General features: G+C 37.6%; 1 protein-coding gene across 1 annotated transcript in view; it reads left to right on the plus strand.

Annotated features, from left to right (window-relative positions):
- Window positions 1-12,899, plus strand: part of col11a1b (collagen, type XI, alpha 1b) — a gene marked incomplete at its 5' end in the record, with an annotated part of 62,527 nt that extends 49,628 nt beyond the window's left edge. Inside the window, 21 exons of the mRNA XM_079451870.1 lie at window positions 1,238-1,291; window positions 1,402-1,455; window positions 1,538-1,591; window positions 1,717-1,770; window positions 2,518-2,625; window positions 2,709-2,762; window positions 3,017-3,070; window positions 3,175-3,228; window positions 6,067-6,120; window positions 6,940-7,047; window positions 7,563-7,616; window positions 7,704-7,757; window positions 8,631-8,738; window positions 9,397-9,450; window positions 9,543-9,578; window positions 9,660-9,713; window positions 9,841-10,090; window positions 10,270-10,382; window positions 10,477-10,545; window positions 10,698-10,931; window positions 11,199-12,899. Coding sequence (XP_079307996.1) covers window positions 1,238-1,291; window positions 1,402-1,455; window positions 1,538-1,591; window positions 1,717-1,770; window positions 2,518-2,625; window positions 2,709-2,762; window positions 3,017-3,070; window positions 3,175-3,228; window positions 6,067-6,120; window positions 6,940-7,047; window positions 7,563-7,616; window positions 7,704-7,757; window positions 8,631-8,738; window positions 9,397-9,450; window positions 9,543-9,578; window positions 9,660-9,713; window positions 9,841-10,090; window positions 10,270-10,382; window positions 10,477-10,545; window positions 10,698-10,931; window positions 11,199-11,345 — 1,821 coding nt within the window. The 3' untranslated portion in view covers window positions 11,346-12,899. The remainder of the gene's footprint in view (window positions 1-1,237; window positions 1,292-1,401; window positions 1,456-1,537; window positions 1,592-1,716; window positions 1,771-2,517; window positions 2,626-2,708; window positions 2,763-3,016; window positions 3,071-3,174; window positions 3,229-6,066; window positions 6,121-6,939; window positions 7,048-7,562; window positions 7,617-7,703; window positions 7,758-8,630; window positions 8,739-9,396; window positions 9,451-9,542; window positions 9,579-9,659; window positions 9,714-9,840; window positions 10,091-10,269; window positions 10,383-10,476; window positions 10,546-10,697; window positions 10,932-11,198) is intronic.
- Between the last annotated feature and the right edge of the window lie 7,688 nt (window positions 12,900-20,587).

Here is a 20,587-nt window from a genome sequence, read left to right on the forward strand (position 1 = left end):
ATTTGCATTTCAGCACTTCTGGTTCCATCTTCCCAATACGTTTTTTTGAATGGGTTTTTCAATTAAAAAAAACATTGTAAAAAGTTTTCGGAGGCTTTGTGGTAGTGATGTTGAAATAGAGCCACCAAAGTGTAGTCTGTTTATAGCCTAGTGTTAGCTTTTTACTTCTACCAATTGCATTTCGGCTTTAATAATAGCAAATATTATTGCTATCTGACATAATAAACATCATAAATCTATGGTCGACTGGCCTACTAAAGTACGTCATCCCTGCACCAGTCAATTAAGATCTTTTTATGAAAATGGCTTACTTATAGGTGTCTGTGCGTAATAAGTTCATGAGTGAAATGACACACTTTGCCTTTACGGGGATAATAATAGGGCGAATATCAACTGAGAATGGTGCTGTTACTGAGCACAGCAATACCACCAGTCACTCGGAGCAATTGACTGCTAATCAAAAGTAATGGCAATAGTGATTCATCCCGACTGTGATAATTGTTTTTGCTCAGCGTCTCCTTGTTCAATAGCTAAATGCCTCTGACTGAACAGATAGCACAACAGAGACATTTCATTATGATTTCAAAGGGGACTGTAAATCTAACATATTGACCCCCCTGACTCTGCAGACTGTTGGGAAAATTAAAAGTTACTTTTTATCACAACAGCTTAACAAATATGGAGCAAGACGTGCTTTATCTGGTACAAAAGAGCCTTTTTGGTGCCCCAGAACAGCTTTCTAAGCGGAGGAAATGTAGACTGTGAACAACAGAGATGTGTGTGTCAGTATTGTTGGGTGATAATGATCTGGAATTAACGCTCGAACCCTTTTAGTCATGCACAATTACTTTGCGGAATGAAGTGCTTGCCAAGCTTTGCCTATTTTTGTGTCGCATATTTTCAACGCAGCATCAGGGTCACACTCATATTCATAAGCACCCAAATGCAAATGTGATAATTAGCATGAGATTCCATCTAGTGCTAATTTGCACATATTGTTATATGATTAATAGTGTTTACACTCAAAGCTGTAAATTCTTATTCAGTACTGTGAGACTGATTGTTATTAGAAATCATCATGTTGTTCATTGGGTTAGAGAAAACATTGTGTCCATTTTTGTAACTAAAACTTGGATCATTTTCTTTTTGCATCTTCGGATTGTAAAAAATAACTGTAAATATTTTACCAGATTAAAAAAAATGATTGAATAATAGATTTACATTTGCTTTCTTCAAGGGTTTGCCGGGCCCGCCCGGTGAGAAAGGAGAGAATGGAGATGTTGGCGCAATGGTGAGTTCATAGTCCCTACATTCTCTATAATAACTGCTAGAATCGTGTTTGCGCTGGTGCTGAAGTTTCTGTCACAAATTGTTGATCTGTTTCTAATGTTTGTCTAACAGGGTCCACCTGGTCCTCCAGGTCCCAGAGGTCCTCAAGGCTCTAGCGGAGCAGATGTGAGTTAACCGCAATACAGTATATACTGTGTTACACATAGAGTGAATCAGACCGTTCTCAATTGTATTTTTTGTTTGAAAGGGTGCTCCTGGCCCTCCCGGCGGTATCGGTCCGATGGGTGGAAATGGCGAAAAGGTGTGAAAGCTTTGAGATGGATATCTTTAATAGTTTTGTTCATTTTAATATATATAAATAAACTGTACAGTTATTGTACTGACGATCGTGTAGAACTGAATTATTTTATGTTCTGTTGCCTTTAGGGTGAAACTGGTGAGGCAGGTAACCCAGGACCACCTGGAGAGTCCGGTACAGGAGTAAGTATGTGTTTGTTTAAGCATGATTTCCGAGTACTCAGCAGATGTTTCTGACTTGTATCTTATCTATTGAAAATACACTGTTACTTCAGAAATGCTTGTTTGCTTACAAAATGTTAATTACCATAAACATATTATTAGGACAGAGAGCTCAGGGTTGTTAAGGTCCTTGGTGGTGAATTTATTCGATTTTGTTCTATTTGTTCAAGGACAAGTGAATAGTTTCCTTTAGCTCATATATGCTGAGGTGAACATGACTTGCAATTCAGATGGCAGCTCTTGTCTTCATCCTTCTTCACCCAGGGACATTATAGCATTTACTGCCCGCCGCACAGGCCTGTTTATGTGATATCAGCATCTTAAATGCTGATGTTTGTCTGTTTGTCTCAAGACTAAAAGGACTCTCATATCGTAGCTTTCTGCTTACACATACACCTTGAGTTTAGTGTTTTTGCTTACGCTTAGGATTAGTGGTTTACTAGCATCCTTAAAGGAATGCTGAAAATAAAAAATATTCGGGCATCATTTATTCCACCTCTTGTTGTTTAAAACCTGTGACTCTTTGTTTTGTGGAACACAAAAGAAGATATTTTCACAAATGTTTTGTTTCTATACAATAGAAGTCAATGGAGACCAATTTTGTTGAACATTACATTAGCTCTAACTGTGAACTACACAGTTATTAATGAGCATAATTATAGGAGGAAAACAACATGAAGGTACAGTGGTTGTTGGATTCTTTTGTAGGGACCCAAAGGTGAATTTGGAGAGAAAGGAGAATCTGGGCCTCCTGGAGCTGCAGGACCTGCCGGTGCAAGAGGACCTCTTGGAGATGACGGCCCCAAAGGAAACCCAGTGAGTCCCAGAAAAATTTGTCATAACTGTAAACTAAAGTGATACTTTGAAATGATTGCTCATTCGTTTATTTTTTATTGTAGGGACCTATTGGCTTCTCCGGAGATCCAGGTCCACCCGGTGAGCCTGGCGTTGCTGTAAGTGCTTTGTTAGGGCTTTCAGACACCAGATATTAGGCTTTTACTCAATGTATTTTCAGTAGTGCTCTTGTCATAACAAATGTTATGAGGAACTATTCATTAATACGTGCCTGCCATTATGTTTATGAGTTAATAATGCAGGATACTGTAAAAGTGTCAGAGATTAACCAAATTTTGTGTTTACAAATGATACAGAGCTTTTAGGTAATGAAACACAACAAAGGGCAATGTTATAATGTAATTGTTTTCAGGGACTTGATGGTCTTCCTGGAGACAAGGGAGATGATGGAGAGGCCGGTCAGCCTGTGAGTAATAATAAACTCATACTGAGGATCATATTTTATGTTCAAACCATAATGAAAGTTTCTCAGTGTGATAGTTAATGTGTTATTGTGAATTCCCACCACAGGGTCCATCCGGTCCATCTGGTGAAGCCGGTCCTCCAGGACCCCCCGGAAAGCGAGTGAGTGTCTGAACCTATGATACAGCAGATATTTTGTTCATTTTGATTTATTAAAGGTGTTTGCTGAGACAAGCATCCCTAGCACCACTGGACTGGAACAAACACTATTAAAGGCCCTATGTAGAAACATTGAATATCATGGAGATGACTAACTAACAACCACCAGGACACCGTAGCACTCACACACCTAGCAATTAAATCAACTAAAATAGACTCAAAACACTTTGGCAGTCTCGTAGAAAAACAACTGGCAGCCACATTGTTTTGCCCATTCAAGCTACAATCACATTTCTTCAGAAAATTAAAAAATGTTTGTTATGTTTGATCGCCTCTTTGTTAGTCCTTCTAGTCTGCTGAGCCACACGTTTTCAAAAGAGTTTACGAGTCTCCATTAAAGTATGTTTCGTGAGGATCAAATTTATTTTTAACACGTCTGAACTGCATAAACAAATAATCTTTAAAAGCACAGCACAGTCAGGATTTTATTGCGACTCCGTTTCCCTCTGCAAATTGTTCCCAAGTGTGTAAAAAATGCGCGTTGTGATTCTGAAAATAGTCATTCCCATGCAATATGTGCATAACATCAAACCAATGTCGAATAAAGGCCTCATATCCGCTTGCATTCCTTAAGGCCAAGAGCTGAGACAGTTCTGTAATAGAATATTGACCAAAGTTTCTTGAATGACAGCAGGCTGATAGCCAAAAGGAAATGAAGTTGTCATTGTCAACTGTGGTGTCATTCTCAAGTCTTGACTCAGAATAGATTACTCTCTTAGGTGCCGTGTTCCAATGCATTTAATGCAAAAACCATCACAGGTTTTTACACAATTAGCATCGGTGCAAAACAGTGCCAATAATGAAATATTCTTCTCAAGAATTGAATTTTTACTTCTGGTTGAGATAGATTGTAAACAGATTTTATTATACGGTTGACACCAAACTTTGGTCTTAATGCTTTTCTAAAGTGAGGTTTATCGCCATGTGTTTGGCAGGAAACAAATTGAGATGCTTTTAATGTATGAACACATTAGGCTTTTAGTCTGAAATATTGAATTTCCCTGTATAGCAGCAGAGCCGTGAGCTAATAGCAATAAAAATGCATTACAGGGCTTTCCATTTTTACCCAACTTGCTTACAACTTGAAATTGCTCTGTGTGCGAAGCTAATTCATTCACCAGAGCTCAGTTTTTCTGTGTGCTGAATGTAAATGTGCAGACCCATATTGATTGTGGGCATCAGGGAAACATTTCGGCCTGCTCTGTGTTTGTACCTACACTACTATCAAATACATCAGTTTCACTAGTAAACCTCCGATTGATCTAAATAATCATGGTTATAGTGATCACAACGGTGGAGATGGTAATGTTTGGGATCTGGACATCTGCCCACACCATAAGCCATTACGGCTGCTACCTCTGAATACAACTATTCTGAATCAAATAGATGTGCTGGTCGAAACATAGACTTCATAACAGATTGTGGCGCGCAGGGCTTTCGGGAGCATAAAGGGACGAGCGACAGGAGTGTATGATGAGAGAGGACCAGGCCTGGACTTTATGTTCGTTTTATTGTTTGTTTATCTAATTAAATATGGCGTTACGTTCGCCGGTTCCCACCTCCTTCCTTCCTTTAATGGAACTTTGTAACACATATTTAAAATAGATGTTAGGTAAAAACATGTTTACATGTGGCTTGTCTTGTGTCTTGGAGGATTCCTTTAAGCAGCCTGCAAAAAATGTGCTGTTATAGACAGCTGATGTGTCATGCTGTTTACAAAAACTAGTGAAAAGAGAAAGATTGCTTACCTGTTGTTTTCGTGGTAAATCTGGAGGCAGTTAAAAACACTTGATAGGAGTATAATTGTTCATAACTTTTAGGAGTAATTATCGTACTTTGTGGATATGTTGTATCATACCCTGCAAAATAATCTCACATTTTCTTAATCAGTTTACTTTTCTTGTTTTTCAAGAAAGCATATCTCAAAATGTCTTGAAAACTAAAACATTTGCTTAGGCAGACTGCATAAGATATTGAGAATTTCTTTTGGAAAATATATCTTTGTATTTCTTTTAAGCATGCATCTAAATGTAGTCAGGTTTATGCTTATTGGGTAAGAAGAATAAGATATAGTTTATGAAAAAGTCTTATCCCACACAGCTTGCAACTTAAGAAAATATATATCTTAGATATTTTTACTAAAAAGCAAAAATAGCTATAAAATGACTTTTACATAAAAAATGTACTGTTTCTTTATGAAGTTTAACACGCTGAATAAGAAAATCACATTCATTTTTTTTCCAATCGACCGTACTCACAAAAACTAACACATATTTTCACACATTTTTTTTTCGGTATTATTACTGGGACGCATATATTACAAGGTACTGGTACGACACTGAGCTCAAAACAACGGTTTAACGTAACAGTTTCTAAAAATGAGTGGTCCAAAACTTCGGAAGTGTACATTTGAAAACTTTTAGTCTTTTATGACTATTACTGTCCTCATGAACCAAGTTCCAGACGCTTCATCCCACCTTCTCTGTGCCACAGAAATTTCTAGAATTTTCTGACAGTGATAATTGGAAAATTATTTTTTAAATATGTGAAAATTGTTACAGTTTTTATTTATTTGCAAAATACCACTATATCGTAATTAATGATAATCTCAACATTTACTTGAGCTAACTATATACTAAAACATTGATGCTACATGAAAATAAATATTACCACAATAATAGCACCACAGAATTTAACAAGACCCATAAAAAGGTCGGGAGAAACAACAATTTGTTAAACTGTGTTATTGACACAGTTATTGTCTTTTTTCTTTCCCTCAAGGGTCCTGTTGGCCCAGCAGGTACAGAAGGCAGACAAGGAGAGAAGGGTGCAAAGGTGAGACTATTATCAGTTTAAGACTATTATCAGTTATTTAAAATACAAGCTGAACAAACCTTAAGCTGTTCATTAGTTGTCTTTGTGTGCTGAATGTAATCTCTCAACACTGAGTTTTTCTGACTTTCAAAATCCTAAATCTAAAGATTTCACCCCAACAAAGCCTAATTGGATACCGAATGAAGTTAATCCCGGACATCAGATTCTGTCCTTGACAGTGACAGGAAATCTATCTCACATTTAAAGCTTTAGTTCTTCAAAAAGATTTTTTGATCCAATGGTATTATTTTATCTGATGACAAGACATGTTAGCCATCCTTACGTGGAAATCAAAGTTGCTCTTTTAGACAGCTGACAAATTGCATTCAAAAGCTCGGTTGATGCTATATAGAGATATATTTACATTTACGCATCTGGCAGACGCTTTTATCCAAAGCGACCTTCATTGCATTATCCTATGCATTTGTTTCTATGTATGTGCAATACCGTGGGTTCGAACCCACGACCTTGGTGTTGTTAACGTCGTGCTCTTACCACTGAGTGAAAATCTAATAGGAAAAGTTTTTGTTTGTCGCTTCATTCTGCATTCAAATATGTTTTGCAAAACCCCTGCTAAATTTATAACATCTGTACTAATTAAAGTGTTCTCACTCAGCGCTCTGTTCTCACATAATAAACGTAAATCAATGTTTTATTCTCAGATTTATATTCACTGGGTAGCTTTTCTGTGCCAGGGTTTTGATCATCCTGTTACTGTTTATTTTTTAATGATGACAGATTGACTGTATATTATGCCTTGTTTTTTTTATTTTCACACAGGGAGAAGCAGGAGCAGAGGGAACAGTGGGCAAAACTGGTCCTGTGGGCCCGCAGGGACCTCCTGGGAAGTCTGGTGCAGAGGGGTTACGTGGTATCCCTGGGCCTGTGGTATGCTTTTAGGATACTCCTGGTTTTAGCCAAACACTCTGTTTAATTCTGTGTAATTATTTTATGTAAACAAAATTGTGCAGATGGACATTTGACTTTTAATCATCCTGATTAGTTTAGTTTGAATCTGTGTACACACTCTGCTATATACTGTAGCACTTAAAGTGGTTCTTTGCTTGTAATCGGGGAACCACTTTTAGTGATATATAGCACATATCTTGGTGCTTCAGGGGTTGTTCAGAGGTTCTTTGGTGTGACCGAGGTGCTATATATCACTGTTTCCGTGTAAAGAATGTGTTAAACCAATGTATGGTTCTTCAGCGGTTCTATATAGCACCTCAGTCATCCCAAAGAACCGTTGAAGAACCACTGAAGCACCAAAATATGGTTCTATATGGCAATAAAAATGGTTTCCCTTTGATTACGAAGCACCAAAAAGCCCTTTTAGTGCTATATATCACTATTTTTTTAAAGAGTGCAGGGTATTAATATTTCCAGTGTTTTTTTGGTCTCAGGGTGAGCAGGGACTTCCTGGTGCCGGTGGCCAAGATGGTCCTCCTGGGCCATTGGTAAGAGAATAACTGTATCATTTTGTTTAATAAGATTAATGTTGGAGCTGAGAAATGACAACATGTATCTGTTTCGACAATGTTTAGGGTCCTCCTGGTCTTCTGGGTTTAAAGGGTGATCCTGGTACTAAGGGTGAGAAGGTATGCTGTAACAAATGTTCTGTCTCTTAAATGTAAACGTAAAAGGAATCAATGCTGCTGCTGCTGTTTGTGATGTTTATAGGCCTCTGCTGTCCTAAAGTCAAGAATGAAGCAGACAAACGTTTAGTTACATAAATAAATATCAATGATAAAGTACAAAGAAACTACAATCGTAATAGAAGTGTTACTGAATTAAGGATCAGATTAATATCTTAATACATACAGTACAGTTATTAAAACAATATGTCAACAGATCATTTCAATAAAAGAGTCTACATGCATCTTAAAATGATTTTATAAGTACTGTATATGTCAAGACTCAAGAATATCTTCATAGTTCTGTCATAAATTCTAAGGTAGTACAGTTTAAACAGCTTTTCTGAGAGGATCCAACTGTATTTCATTTGCATTATTGCTGAGCTCAGTTGAAAGTGTGAGAAAGCATTTGACTTTATTGGCATCTCTATTTCATATATTGACAAGGTATAAACAACCACTTCGTGCCGGTTTAAATACAGTGTCCGACAGTGATTAAACTCTTACTGTGCCAGCAATACAATAATCATGCACTATACCTGCATAAATCTGATTCATGATGGGACACCTGGTCAGACGCCAGACTGTATTATGTATTCATATTGTGGAGACACAGCTAGTTGTACCTGATAAATCAGCTGTTAAAATGGTTATTCTATTGTAGGTCTTTCGGACAATTGTATTGTAGCATTGTGCTTTTTTCTTGCATTCCTTTCTTGACATCATTACATACTGTCATTTTACTGATGTATGTCATGTATGTTTAGCCTTTAAACTTTTGTTAGTTTTAGTAGTGTTTCAGTAGCTTCCATTTAAGATTTTACTGTTGTTTACCAGGGTCACCCAGGTCTGATTGGTCTTATCGGTCCTCCTGGCGAGTCAGGGGAGAAGGGTGACAGGGGACTGCAGGGTCCTCAGGGACTCGGCGGAGGAAAGGGTGATGCTGTGAGTGAATGCTCTTTACACACACTGTGATTTAGCTCTATGACGTTTCTGCTCAACATTGATGCTTTGATTTTGAGTAAACACACAAATCGTCATTGTGACTGATGAATACATTGGTCACTAATTCACCAAAACAGAAATATTAATATACTAAAGCCTACATTATTTATCACAAGAGAAATATTTTCTCATAATAATGCTCAGAACATGTAAAAAGGATATTATTCATGGCAGTTATTGTTTTGTTGTAAGTTTTAGTTAAACTGAATTAATTCGATCAGTTTTCGTGATAATATTTAGTTTATTTTACAAGTTGTGTTATTGTATTATTTAGTTAAGTTTATAATGCTTTTTTAAGTTATATTTTAGTTTTTTTATTCTGTTTATAACATTTGTGACACAACTTATTACCTATTATTAAAACCTATTTATTGCTGTGGGAACATTTCAAGTTTTTCAAATAATATTTGAGATCATATTTGATTTGATTTCAGCAGAAATGTTCTAATAGTTTTAGTTTTTATAAACTAAAATAACCTTGATTCGATGATCACATCTGAGATAGTTAATGGTCAAAAATTAACGACATTTATCTCAAAATAATTAAAGGCTTAATATAGAGGATTATAACCCAATGCATTATTTTTATTGACTTCAGGGTCCTATCGGTTCTGCTGGTCCACTTGGTCCCCCAGGTCCTCCTGGTATTCCTGTAAGCTGTTCCTTTAATCTAGCACTGTTATTATTACTTTTCACCACCATTACATTTCTTTAATTGAGTTCCTTGTTTTCTTCTTTTTTCAGGGCACTCAAGGACAAAAGGGATCCAAAGGATCATTTGTAAGTGCTAAATCTCCCCATAGCTCCATTATGAGGTAGTCATTATTTCTCAGTTAATCACCATGTTCTCCGTGTTCCCAGGGGTCAGCTGGTCAGAAGGGAGAGCCTGGTTTGATTGGACCACCAGGACCTCCAGTAAGAGAAACTTTATATTTAGTAGTCAATAGCACTGCTGGGAATCATATTAACTTTCCTAATTGTGCTTACTGTACATTTGATACCGACCCAATAATGATTTATCTTCAATTGTCTATCATATTAGGGTCCAGCTGCTGACATCATCCAGTCCCTCCCCATCCAAGCCAATAAGAAATCGAGGAGGTCACCTGACATGCAGGGTGACGATGCAGAGGGAGTGATGGACTATGGCATGGAGGGAATGGAGGATGTGTTTGGCTCCCTCAACAACCTGAAGCAAGACATTGAACACATGAAGTTCCCATTGGGAACCCAGGACAACCCAGCCAGGACCTGCAAGGACCTGCAGCTCAGCCAGCCAGACTTCCCAGATGGTGGGAGAAAGTTTTATGTCTATGAGTTTACTTTGCTATACCAAATGCGGGAATTATCAACTTATTTGAGCATTTGAAATAAAATAAGAGTTAACTAAACTTGATAGTCAACCATAGGGCAGATAAATAGATTACTTTTCTGTTAATTGTTTTCTTAACTTGCTTGTTTTTGACTGTAGGACAATACTGGATCGATCCCAATATGGGATGCACAGGAGATGCCTTCAAGGTGTACTGTAATTTCACAGCGGGAGGAGAAACCTGCATTTACCCCGATAAGAAGTCCTCAGGGGTGAGAGAAAGACAATCTCATGATCAATTTTATATGAAATCAAGATGAAGAACTTTCTAATCACAGTGAATTGTTTGATAAAAATTTGTTTTAGGTTAGAATATCAAACTGGCCAAAGGAGTCACCCGGATCTTGGTTCAGTGAATTCAAGCGCGGAAAAATCGTAAGTGCCTCGACTCGTTTCCTTTTAAGCGTTCATAAACTTTAAATCAAAGCTCAGCAGCTTGGTTTGGGGTCCCTGCAGCAGAAAGTGAGAATAGCTTATCCAATATTAAAAGTGAGACTCTCTTTGATTATGTTTTTTCTCTGCCCCAGCTGTCCTATGTGGATGTCGTGGAAAGCTCCATCAACTCGGTCCAGATGACGTTCCTCAAGTTGCTCAGCTCTTCTGCCCGGCAGAACTTTACTTACATATGCCATCAGTCTGTGGCTTGGCATGACGCCAAGGCGGACAGTTATGACAAGGCGCTGCGTTTCCTGGGCTCTAATGATGAGGAAATGTCCTATGACAACAACCCCTTCATCAAGGCCCTTTCAGATGGCTGCTCGGTGAGGCGACTCCTTCCCAGAACACACTTATTCAGTTTTTAGCCAATGCAGTGACATTCATCCATTTTTAAGTGTGGCTTTAAATAATCCACATCCTTGCATATACCTTGATGGCTATATTTAGATTAGGTGACCTGGATTTTCCCAGTGATACAGAATTTACATTTCAAATTTAGATATTAAAATTGCACATGAAATGTATTGTCTTTATATAAAACTGGGGTCACTTATTGTCTTGTCCTCTAATATGTGTTCTGTATTTTTCAGATGAGGCAGGGATATTCTAAGTCCGTGTTGGAAATGAACACTCCTCGCATCGACCAGTTGCCCATCATCGACGTCATGTTAAATGACTTTGGGGATGCTAATCAAAGGTTTGGTTTTGAGGTAGGCCCTGTCTGCTTCCTCGGCTAAAGGACACCACCCCGGCCAAGGTCAAGGAGCGCGGCCAGCCAAGAGCCTCCCACCCCTTTCTTGCCCCACAAATACACACCAGCAACCTCACTGTGTCATCTGAAATGTTCGTTGAGCATTTGAAACCCATGTAAAATTGTGAGAGAGGACTTGAACTGTCTGGTGGACCGTGGCGCACTATTAGGAGAAGAAAGAGGTTTCATTCCTTTATCTTCTCACTACATCATCCAACCTAGAACCTGTAGGATTTCTTTTCCCCATTTCCAAACCCATTTTTATTCACCACTTTCTGATTCCGTTCCAACCTTGGTATCAGCACCACTTTTTTTAAAACCCTTAATCCTGATTTAATTCCCAATTCTGCTTCTAGTTCCTAAATTCCTTGTGGATCTTCCTATTGGTGCTGCTCGGTGAAAGACAACCATGGTGGTGTGCTCTTGTTGTAAACACCCAAACACCTACGGTGCTATAAAAAATGTGCATTTTTGCTAAAACTCGAATTATTATTTTGTACAATACTGTTCTTTTTGCCTATAAAATCTTGCATGTATCAGAAATGATTTGAAGAAATATTGGTATCCATAAAGATAATTCTCTGGGTATCTGTTTTCGTGTTTGGAAATGATCAGTAAAACAGTATTCTTAACAAGGTGTCCCTGTCAACTTAATAAAAGCAAGCATGTCAAACCATCCATATTTGTAATTATAAAGCATCTGTTTTTGTAAATATTGAACTATTGAAGCACTAGGAGTCTATCCAGGAATATATGGGTATTTACCTGTGTCTAATGTAGAAAGAAGGAACTGTGTTGTCTCTTTGAAGTCTGCAGATTTCCACTAGCGTTTGATGTTCACAAGTGGTAGCAATGATGCTGTGGTAATCAATGACTCCACAATACAAAAGAAACTTGATGAAAAGTAACACGATGTCGGATTGAATTTCTTCACAGTATACCTCAGTGTCGTAAAGTGTCAAAATCAAAGATGTTCAACCCTGTACATACAGAGCCTTGGTTGGATGATCAAGTTTATATATTTGAGACCGGAAGTTTTTAAATAAAATGGGTATTTGTTAAACTTTTTGCTTGGTTATTTGTGCTATAATTAACTCCTTAAAAATATAAAACAGTTCTGAGGTGCTTCATCAACTTTTTATCAATATTAGATATGAGTTCTGGACAGTATTGTATTCAAAGTGATAATTGTTTACTCTTATTGTGAATCATTCCTGTGTGATTCATTCCTGCTTTTTTCTATGCTGTACGTTTTAAAACTTGCATTTTAGAGCTTCATATTTAAAACTTTCTGTGGTAAAAATGTGCTCAGGTTTGTGAGGTTATGTGAGCTTTCTTTCACGGCTTGCTTTTTTCGTCCATTGTGTTCTGTGTCTTTGAAAACCCTTCAAATATATGACAGTAGACTCACAACGTACATATCTGTGTAACATACTTATAATTTATGTAAAACGTGGAATAAATGATTGGTACATTTCCAGTTGATAATTTGCTCTGTTTCAATTTTGCTCTAAATTAATAAATGGAACTGTGTTTAGTTAGAAGCTGTTTGATTAATGCAGTTGTATCTTCAACTGTATCATTTAAGGGCCAGTTTCCCTGGCAGGGTTTAAACCTAGTCCCAGACTAATTTAAAAGTTTCTTGATAAAAAACAGGTTAAGAAATTAGTTTTTTGTGTTATTGTTTTGTCTCAAGATGTACACCAGTTATATTTTTTGTGTAATTTTTTTTTTAATGATGACTTAAATATCCTACATTAACTAAGACCTAGTCCTGATTTAAGATAATCCCTGTCCGGTAAACTGCTTCATAATGTTTCAACCTCAAAAAATACTTAATGCTAAAATGAACTGTTGTTGATGTTGATATGTAATTGTTCAGTCACAATTGTGGTAATTCAAAACCTAAGCTCTTTAAATCGTATTTTCTTTTACATGGTTCAAAAACTAAGATATCCCCATCAAAAGAAATTTACAAAAGTGATTCAATGCATGTTTATGTTTTATAGTCATTTTGCTTAAACAGACAGATTTGATAAGTGATCTCATACAAATTTGCAGTTTAGGCCTGTACAACTTGCCTAACCTTACATGAAAAACTCATCGAAAACTAAAATAATTTTATATTAGGATTCAATAGTTTTATAATTGTAATTGTATTCAAATGCAATAACATTGAAATCGGTGAAACACTTTAATGAACTTGGTAGGTCTACTATATTTAGTAAAGGAAGTAAAGGAAAAAAGTCACTCTCCCGTACCTTCTCTGGATCTGTTCCACATTGGTGGAATGATCTACCAGCTGCTACAAGATCAGCAGACTCGGTTGCCATCTTTAAAAAAACGCCTAAAAACGCATCTCTTCCATCAACACGTCGCTGATTGATTTTTCCTAATTCTCTTCCCTTTCCTTCTTTAAAAAAATTTAAAAAAATAAATAAATAAAAAAAACACTTGCTAACCTCACTATTCTTAGCTTTGTAGATACTGTGCTAGGCTTTAATGGACTAGTTTGATGCACTTATGTATTTTGTTGCCTATGTTGTTATAATTGCTTCCAATGTTTCCTCATCTGTAAGTCGCTTTGGATAAAAGCGTCTGCTAAATGACTAAATGTAAATGTAAATTTATCAGAGTGAGAGGCCTTATGCCAATAGGCAGTGCGCAGGTCATATGCTTGTGTGTTTTAACTTGAGGAGCGGTTGAGGCTTTGATGATGGCCTTTATTTATCATGAGACTGTACAGTGCATGCAGACAGTCTAAATTCAAGCCTCACTATACTTCTAAAACTAATATAATTGAATTACGGGGGTACATTCAAGGACCTGGCACTGGATCAACAGTTTGTTTTTCTGTTTGTCTTTCTTCTCCCTGATCGATGTTTGTAGTATAATTGAATTTGCATAGTTTGAGGTCATGTTCTGTCAAAAGATAAAAACTTGTGTTTGGAAACCGTGATGGTTACAGTAACAACAATTTCCAGCTGTAAATCATTCAAATGCTACACATGCATACACCCTCCACGCTTAATTTGGTACAAATGTTAAGCTATGTTTTTTTTATATAAAGCCGTAAATGTACTTAGAATTCTGATGTGCTACATAAACTAACATGGTAAATTTAAAGTTTCTTCTTTTAAATGCTGTAGAAGAATGTTCTTTCAAACTCTTCGCATTGCTTTGGTAGTGCAATGGATGTGGATTTACCTGTCATTGCACTGCCACAGCAACACATTTAAAGTCCCAGTGACATAAAAATTACAATGCCTATTTTGTTCATGAAATATGGCAGCATTTATTGTAAATAGTTTATCAGTCATTCGCTTTTAAAAAATTGTGTGTCCTCATAATCTTTAGTTAAAATCTGAAAATGCACTTTCGTCCTGTAATGACTATCCATCTTAGGTGGTGTTTACATTAGCATTGTTGTATGAAAATTGCTTTTTAAAACAAAAATTATCCTTTTCTGTCCTGCCGTTTCCACATGTGTTTTAGAAAAAATTCTACTCATGACAACTGTGGTTACTATCAGTATAAAGTCAACATTATGAGGGGAAAAGCAAGAACGTCTTCGTTGATAACGTTAGAATAGGTAATTCTTGCCTGTTGTTTAGGCGGTCCTTGTGAGGCTTGTCATTGTCGCCTTCAGGTAGCATATGGCACAGAGACTTAACGAATCAAGGAAGCAAATCGGACAACCGTGCCTGCGTATTCTAAAGTCTCCGTTTTCGTCCGAAACACAACCCACTGAGTTTTCAAACTAAAACAGAGTAGTGTGAACGCCAGGCATAACCGTAGCTAGAGTTAATGCACTAGTATAATCGTCACCTTAGATGACTTATTTTTGACGGCTTGGGTGGAGCATCTATTAACCCTTTAACTGTCAGTCTGACAGACTTTAACTGGAAATAAAAACTATCGAAACTTCTTGTTCACAGAGACTTTAAATAACTCCATAACAAAACATCATGTCTTCCCTAATCATTTATACAGTGAAACTGGTCAAATGTTCAAGAATTGTGAATTGTGTATAGCAAATGGTTAACCTATTTTAACCATGGGCTACCACAAAGGGAAAATCCTTTAGTCCAAAAAGAAAATGTATTTGAAGTGATCAGTAGCCGACGAATGCCATTCACAGAAAATGGCACCTCTGGCATGATAAGTCTACTGTCCCTGTCATCATTTGTAGTTCTGTAATCACAATACTTAAATGTATACAGGATGATGTGACATCAAAGGTCCTGACAGCTACTTGTGAAAGATTTCCTCCAAATAATGCTAAATACCTTTGTTGCATTATTCATTCCTTTCTTAAACTTCAAAGGTACTTGATCACTTTATAAAAAGCAATCACATTTCAGTCTCCTCAAAGATTTGACTTTAAGAAGTCTCCTTGAGCTTTGAGACACATCTATAAGAGGCATATGTTCTCTGCATACTGTTTTCCAACAACTGCTTCGTAAAACATTATTAAATAATTCAACAAAATTCTGCACCTGGCTTTTTTATACCAAATTCCAATATATAGTAAGAGCTGTGATGCAAAACACCTGTTCAACATTTTGCTTGCAACACCCACAGTGGATTGCTTTAATGTGTGGATTACAAAGCATTACAACTCTAAAGTATTTTGTTGGATGCCAAGGTCGTCAGTTTGGTTCTCCAAGCCCAGCTGTTTTTTATTATTATTTGTTGTTAAAGTAGACGTAACACTCGCAGCTTCTGCCAATCTCATATTAATCTTGAATACCTATACAGTAGTATTGCACAGTTCTCGTAACAAATGATGGACATCTGAAATACATCTTCAGTAATCCTTAAGAATTTACTGTAAGATTGGACTTTGATGTGAAAATATGCCTGTAAATGTGTGCTGCAGATACAGTGCAGATAATTGGAAGGAAGTGGCCATTAAACAGCACATACATTGAATTCAGTAGGTCTACTAAATTTATCAGAGTGAGAGGGCTTATGCCCAGATATTCAAGATATTCAATAATATCTTCAAAGAGTCTTTAGTTTGATCACATTTATAAAAATATAGATTCAGCTGTATGATTATATCCGAAAAAAGGCGAGCCCTGAATGCTTTCGGAGTGGCGAGACTGCAAAAGTAGCACACTATACATCGTCACATTATCCCTGCATAATTATTGATTCACTATAAGTGTGACTTATGTGTCACGATCGTGGAGGAAGAACCCAATTGCAGGCAGCGGTGAAGTGGTTAACAACCGCAAGGCAAGGCAAGGCAAGGCAAGGCAAGGCAAGGCAAGGCAAGGCAAGGCAAGGCAAGGCAAGGCAAGGCAAGGCAAGGCAAGGCAAGGCAAGGCAAGGCAAGGCAAGGGTACAAGGAACCTAACCACGAGCAAGGCAATAAGTACAACAAACTAGGGCTCTTTGAACAACGATCGAGCACAAGACCATAGACATGAGGGCATTAAGTAGGGAAACTAACAAAGGATAATTTACAAGGTACAGGTGTGGGTAATGAAACACACGAGAGGGGCGTGTTTTGTGTGGAGAGACCAGTTAAACTTGGCCTGGCTTCACAGTTCTTTCCTAATGCATTAAATATGAAAGTTCAATGCAAACCAGAATGAAAACAGAAAACAGAAATGAACTGATCAAATATGTGAAGTTAGACGACAGATTTGGCGGAGGAGAATAAAGTAAATGATGAGCAACTGCACATGACAACAAGTGTGTTTATCTGTCCTATGTGAGTCACTTCTCATATTCAGGTCTGGAACTTGTTTAATCATCCTAACACTTCGCTTTTAGTCATGGCTGATATATTTTACAGTAAACTCATTTCACAGGACACAAACTTCTGGCAGAGGACTAATTCCTGTTTGAGCTCCTCCTTCCCCATATCTTAATTTTTGGAGAAAGAAAATCTATTCTGTAGCCCTGTTCAACATTTTTTCATCCTTGAGTCTGCATATTGGTGCAATGGAAAATACTGAAAACAACAAACAGTATGCTAAGCTTTAGCAGCAGTTGTAAAAACGTCTGAAAATGGATTTATAGCTACATATTCCATGAGCACAAAGTCCATTATCTTTGGCTTTCTTGCTGCCTCCATGGTTGATGTGCCAAAGTGTCTAAAATAAATCAGCGAAGCTTATTTGCCTTTATTGAGACAGCTCCTCTCTGCGCAGTGATTGGTGAGATGGTCCAACTCTATAACCTATGTTCATAAAACGTGTGAGTGGGAATGTCTTGAGTCTGCATGTGTATGCTGGGAACACCTTTCATTCTAGCATGAAGGTGCAGTTAAAGGGACAGTTCACCCAAGAGGTAAAATTCTGTCTTCATTTTTTCACCCTCGAGTTTTTTTCAAATCTGTATGAATTTCTTTGTTCTGGCGAACACAGAGAAAGATATCTGGAAGAATGCTTCTTGGCCATAATGGTAGTCAAAAGTGCCCCACACCTGTTTCCTGTTCTACATTTTTCAAAATATCTTCTTTTGAATTCACCACATTTGTTATATCTTCTCATTAAAGTGAAATATATTTCATCTCTTCAGTGATCTAAGATAGGCTGGCGGGCTGCTTTGAGGTTTGACACATAGTGATGTGTGCACGGGGTGGGCACCCTCCCGGCAAGACCAAGGTGACTCTTGCAGTTCTCGTAACAAATGATGGACATCTGAAATACATCTTCAGTAATCCTTAAGAACTTACTGTAAGATTGGACTTTGATAAGAAAATATGCCTGTAAATGTGTGCTGCAGATACAGTGCAGATAATTGGAAGGAAGTGGCCATTAAACAGCACATAAATTGAATTCATTGGTACAAACGCATACCTAACATGACAGACTAACACTGAAGGGATACCCTGCTTATTCAGACATCTGTTTCTGTTCCCAGCTGGTACCATTAGATTTAAATGGAGCGTTTAAAACGAACATAGACATTAAGTTCAAACCCCACTTGTTTTTAATTGTTCAGTCATATCTCTGAATGAGGATTCTAAATAAGTGTCTACTGTACAGAGAAGTAAAAATGGATTTCTCTTTCACAAGAGAACAGATAAGGAGAGGAGCTTACCTCTAAAAGAAGAGCAGACTAACTATGCATGTTGCCAAGCAACTAATTGAGAGTGTGAGCTAGGTGCAATGAAGTTTATGCTCTTTAGATGTGGCTGTTTTAGCAGATGCAGGGATGCTTGTTTATCCGCGGGCCATTTAGATTTTAGGTACATTTTTAAATACAGTACTACCTATAAGGTGGATGTACAGTGTAAGAGAAAGTATCTACACTCACTTAAAGGATTATTAAGAACACCTGTTCAATTTCTCATCAATGCAATTATCTAATCAACCAATCCCATGGGAGTTGCTTCAATGCATTTAGGGGTGTGGTCCTGGTCAAGACAATCTCCTGAACTCCAAACTGAATGTCAGAATGGGAAAGAACGGTGATTTAAGCAATTTTGAGCGTGGCATGGTTGTTGGTGCCAGACGGGCTGGTTTGAGTATTTCACAATCTGTTCAGTTACTGGGATTTTCACGCACAACGATTTCTAGGGTTTACAAAGAATGGTGTGAAAAGGGAAAAACATCCAGTATGCGGCAGTCCTGTGGGCGAAAATGCCTTGTTGATGCTAGAGGTCAGAGGAGAATGGGCAGACTGATTCAAGCTGATAGTAGAGCAACTTTGACTGAAATATCCACTCGTTACAACCGAGGTATGCAGCAAAGCATTTGTGAAGTCACAACACGCACAACCTTGAGACGGATGGGCTACAACAGCAGAAGACCCCACCGGGTACCACTCTTCTCCACTACAAATAGGAAAAAGAGGCTACAATTTGCACAAGCTCAACAAAATTGGACAGTTGAAGACTCGAAAAATGTTGCCTGCTCTGATGAGTCTCGATTTCTGTTGAGACATTCAGATGGTAGAGTCAGAATTTGCCGAAAACAGAATGAGAACATGGATCCATCATGCCTTGTTACCACTGTGCAGGCTGGTGGTGGTGTAATGTGGGGGATGTTTTCTTGGCACACTTTAGGCCCCTTAGTCCCAATTGGGCATCGTTTAAATGCCACGGCCTACCTGAGCATTATTTCTGACCATGTCCATCCCTTTATGATCACCATGTACCCATCCTCTGATTGCTACTTCCAGCAGGATAATGTACCAAGTCACAAAGCTCGAATCATTTCAAATTGGTTTCTTGAACATGACAATGAGTACACTGTACCAAAATGGCCCCCACAGTCACCAGATCTCAACCCAATAGAGCATCTGGGATGTGGTTATTCTTAATACTTTTTAAATCATATTTTTCTACACTGGCTGGCATAATACTACATGTAATTAATCAAGTAAAATTGCTATAGAGTGTTTCAGTGGTTAGACCTCTGCAAGGAATCAGTAACGGTTGAGTATTTTAAGTTAATACAATTAATATACAATAAAGTATAAATGCAAATTAACATTAATATAAATAAAATAAATAAAAACCCTACACCGACCGGAAGTTAACTTTAGGCGTGCGTCAGATACCCTCTAAACTTTTTGCATAGAATTTTATAGTTTTATTTAACACTGCATATAGGAATTTATATGATATTGACATGTGTTTTGACTTGTATAACCTAATACGTTTTGCTTATAGTAAATATGTTTTCTTGTACAGCCGCTTTGTTACAATTTAAGTTAGATAGATAATGATGACTTGACTTGACTTACATAGCACCATGTCAACTTTTCACAAGGCACTTCATATCAATGTGAAAATAATACATTGACCATATAAGAACATCATGCAGTTTGCAATGATATATTTGCGATTATCATTATATAACAGCCTAAACTCTTTCTAGAATCTCGTTAATTAAGTTATAAGGTGTTATCTAAGTGGTTTTGTGAGCATGTACAGTATGGCTGCATTACAATGAGGTTATGCTTCGTCTTTCTCCTTTATATGTTTGAGATATTCTGGTGTTTCTAACCCGGAGTTGTTTTTTATATCAATCTTGAAAGACCCTTTGCAGAATCCGATGCAACTGATGTAATATCCGCTCAGCGCGAGTCGCCGCAGACCTCCCTGCTCGAGCTCAAACTTTTGTGCGCCCGGAGCGGAGATGACAGCGCTCGCACTTCTGGCGTCTGTATCGCTGGTGTATGATCGCAGGATTTTGTCGGGAAGTTGAATGTGAAGAAGAAAAACTGTGATAGAGACGCAGAGGGAGACTTGGAGGCAGA

This window comes from Barbatula barbatula (genome assembly GCF_947034865.1).
Source record: "Barbatula barbatula genome assembly, chromosome: 3".
Lineage (NCBI taxonomy): Eukaryota > Metazoa > Chordata > Actinopteri > Cypriniformes > Nemacheilidae > Barbatula > Barbatula barbatula.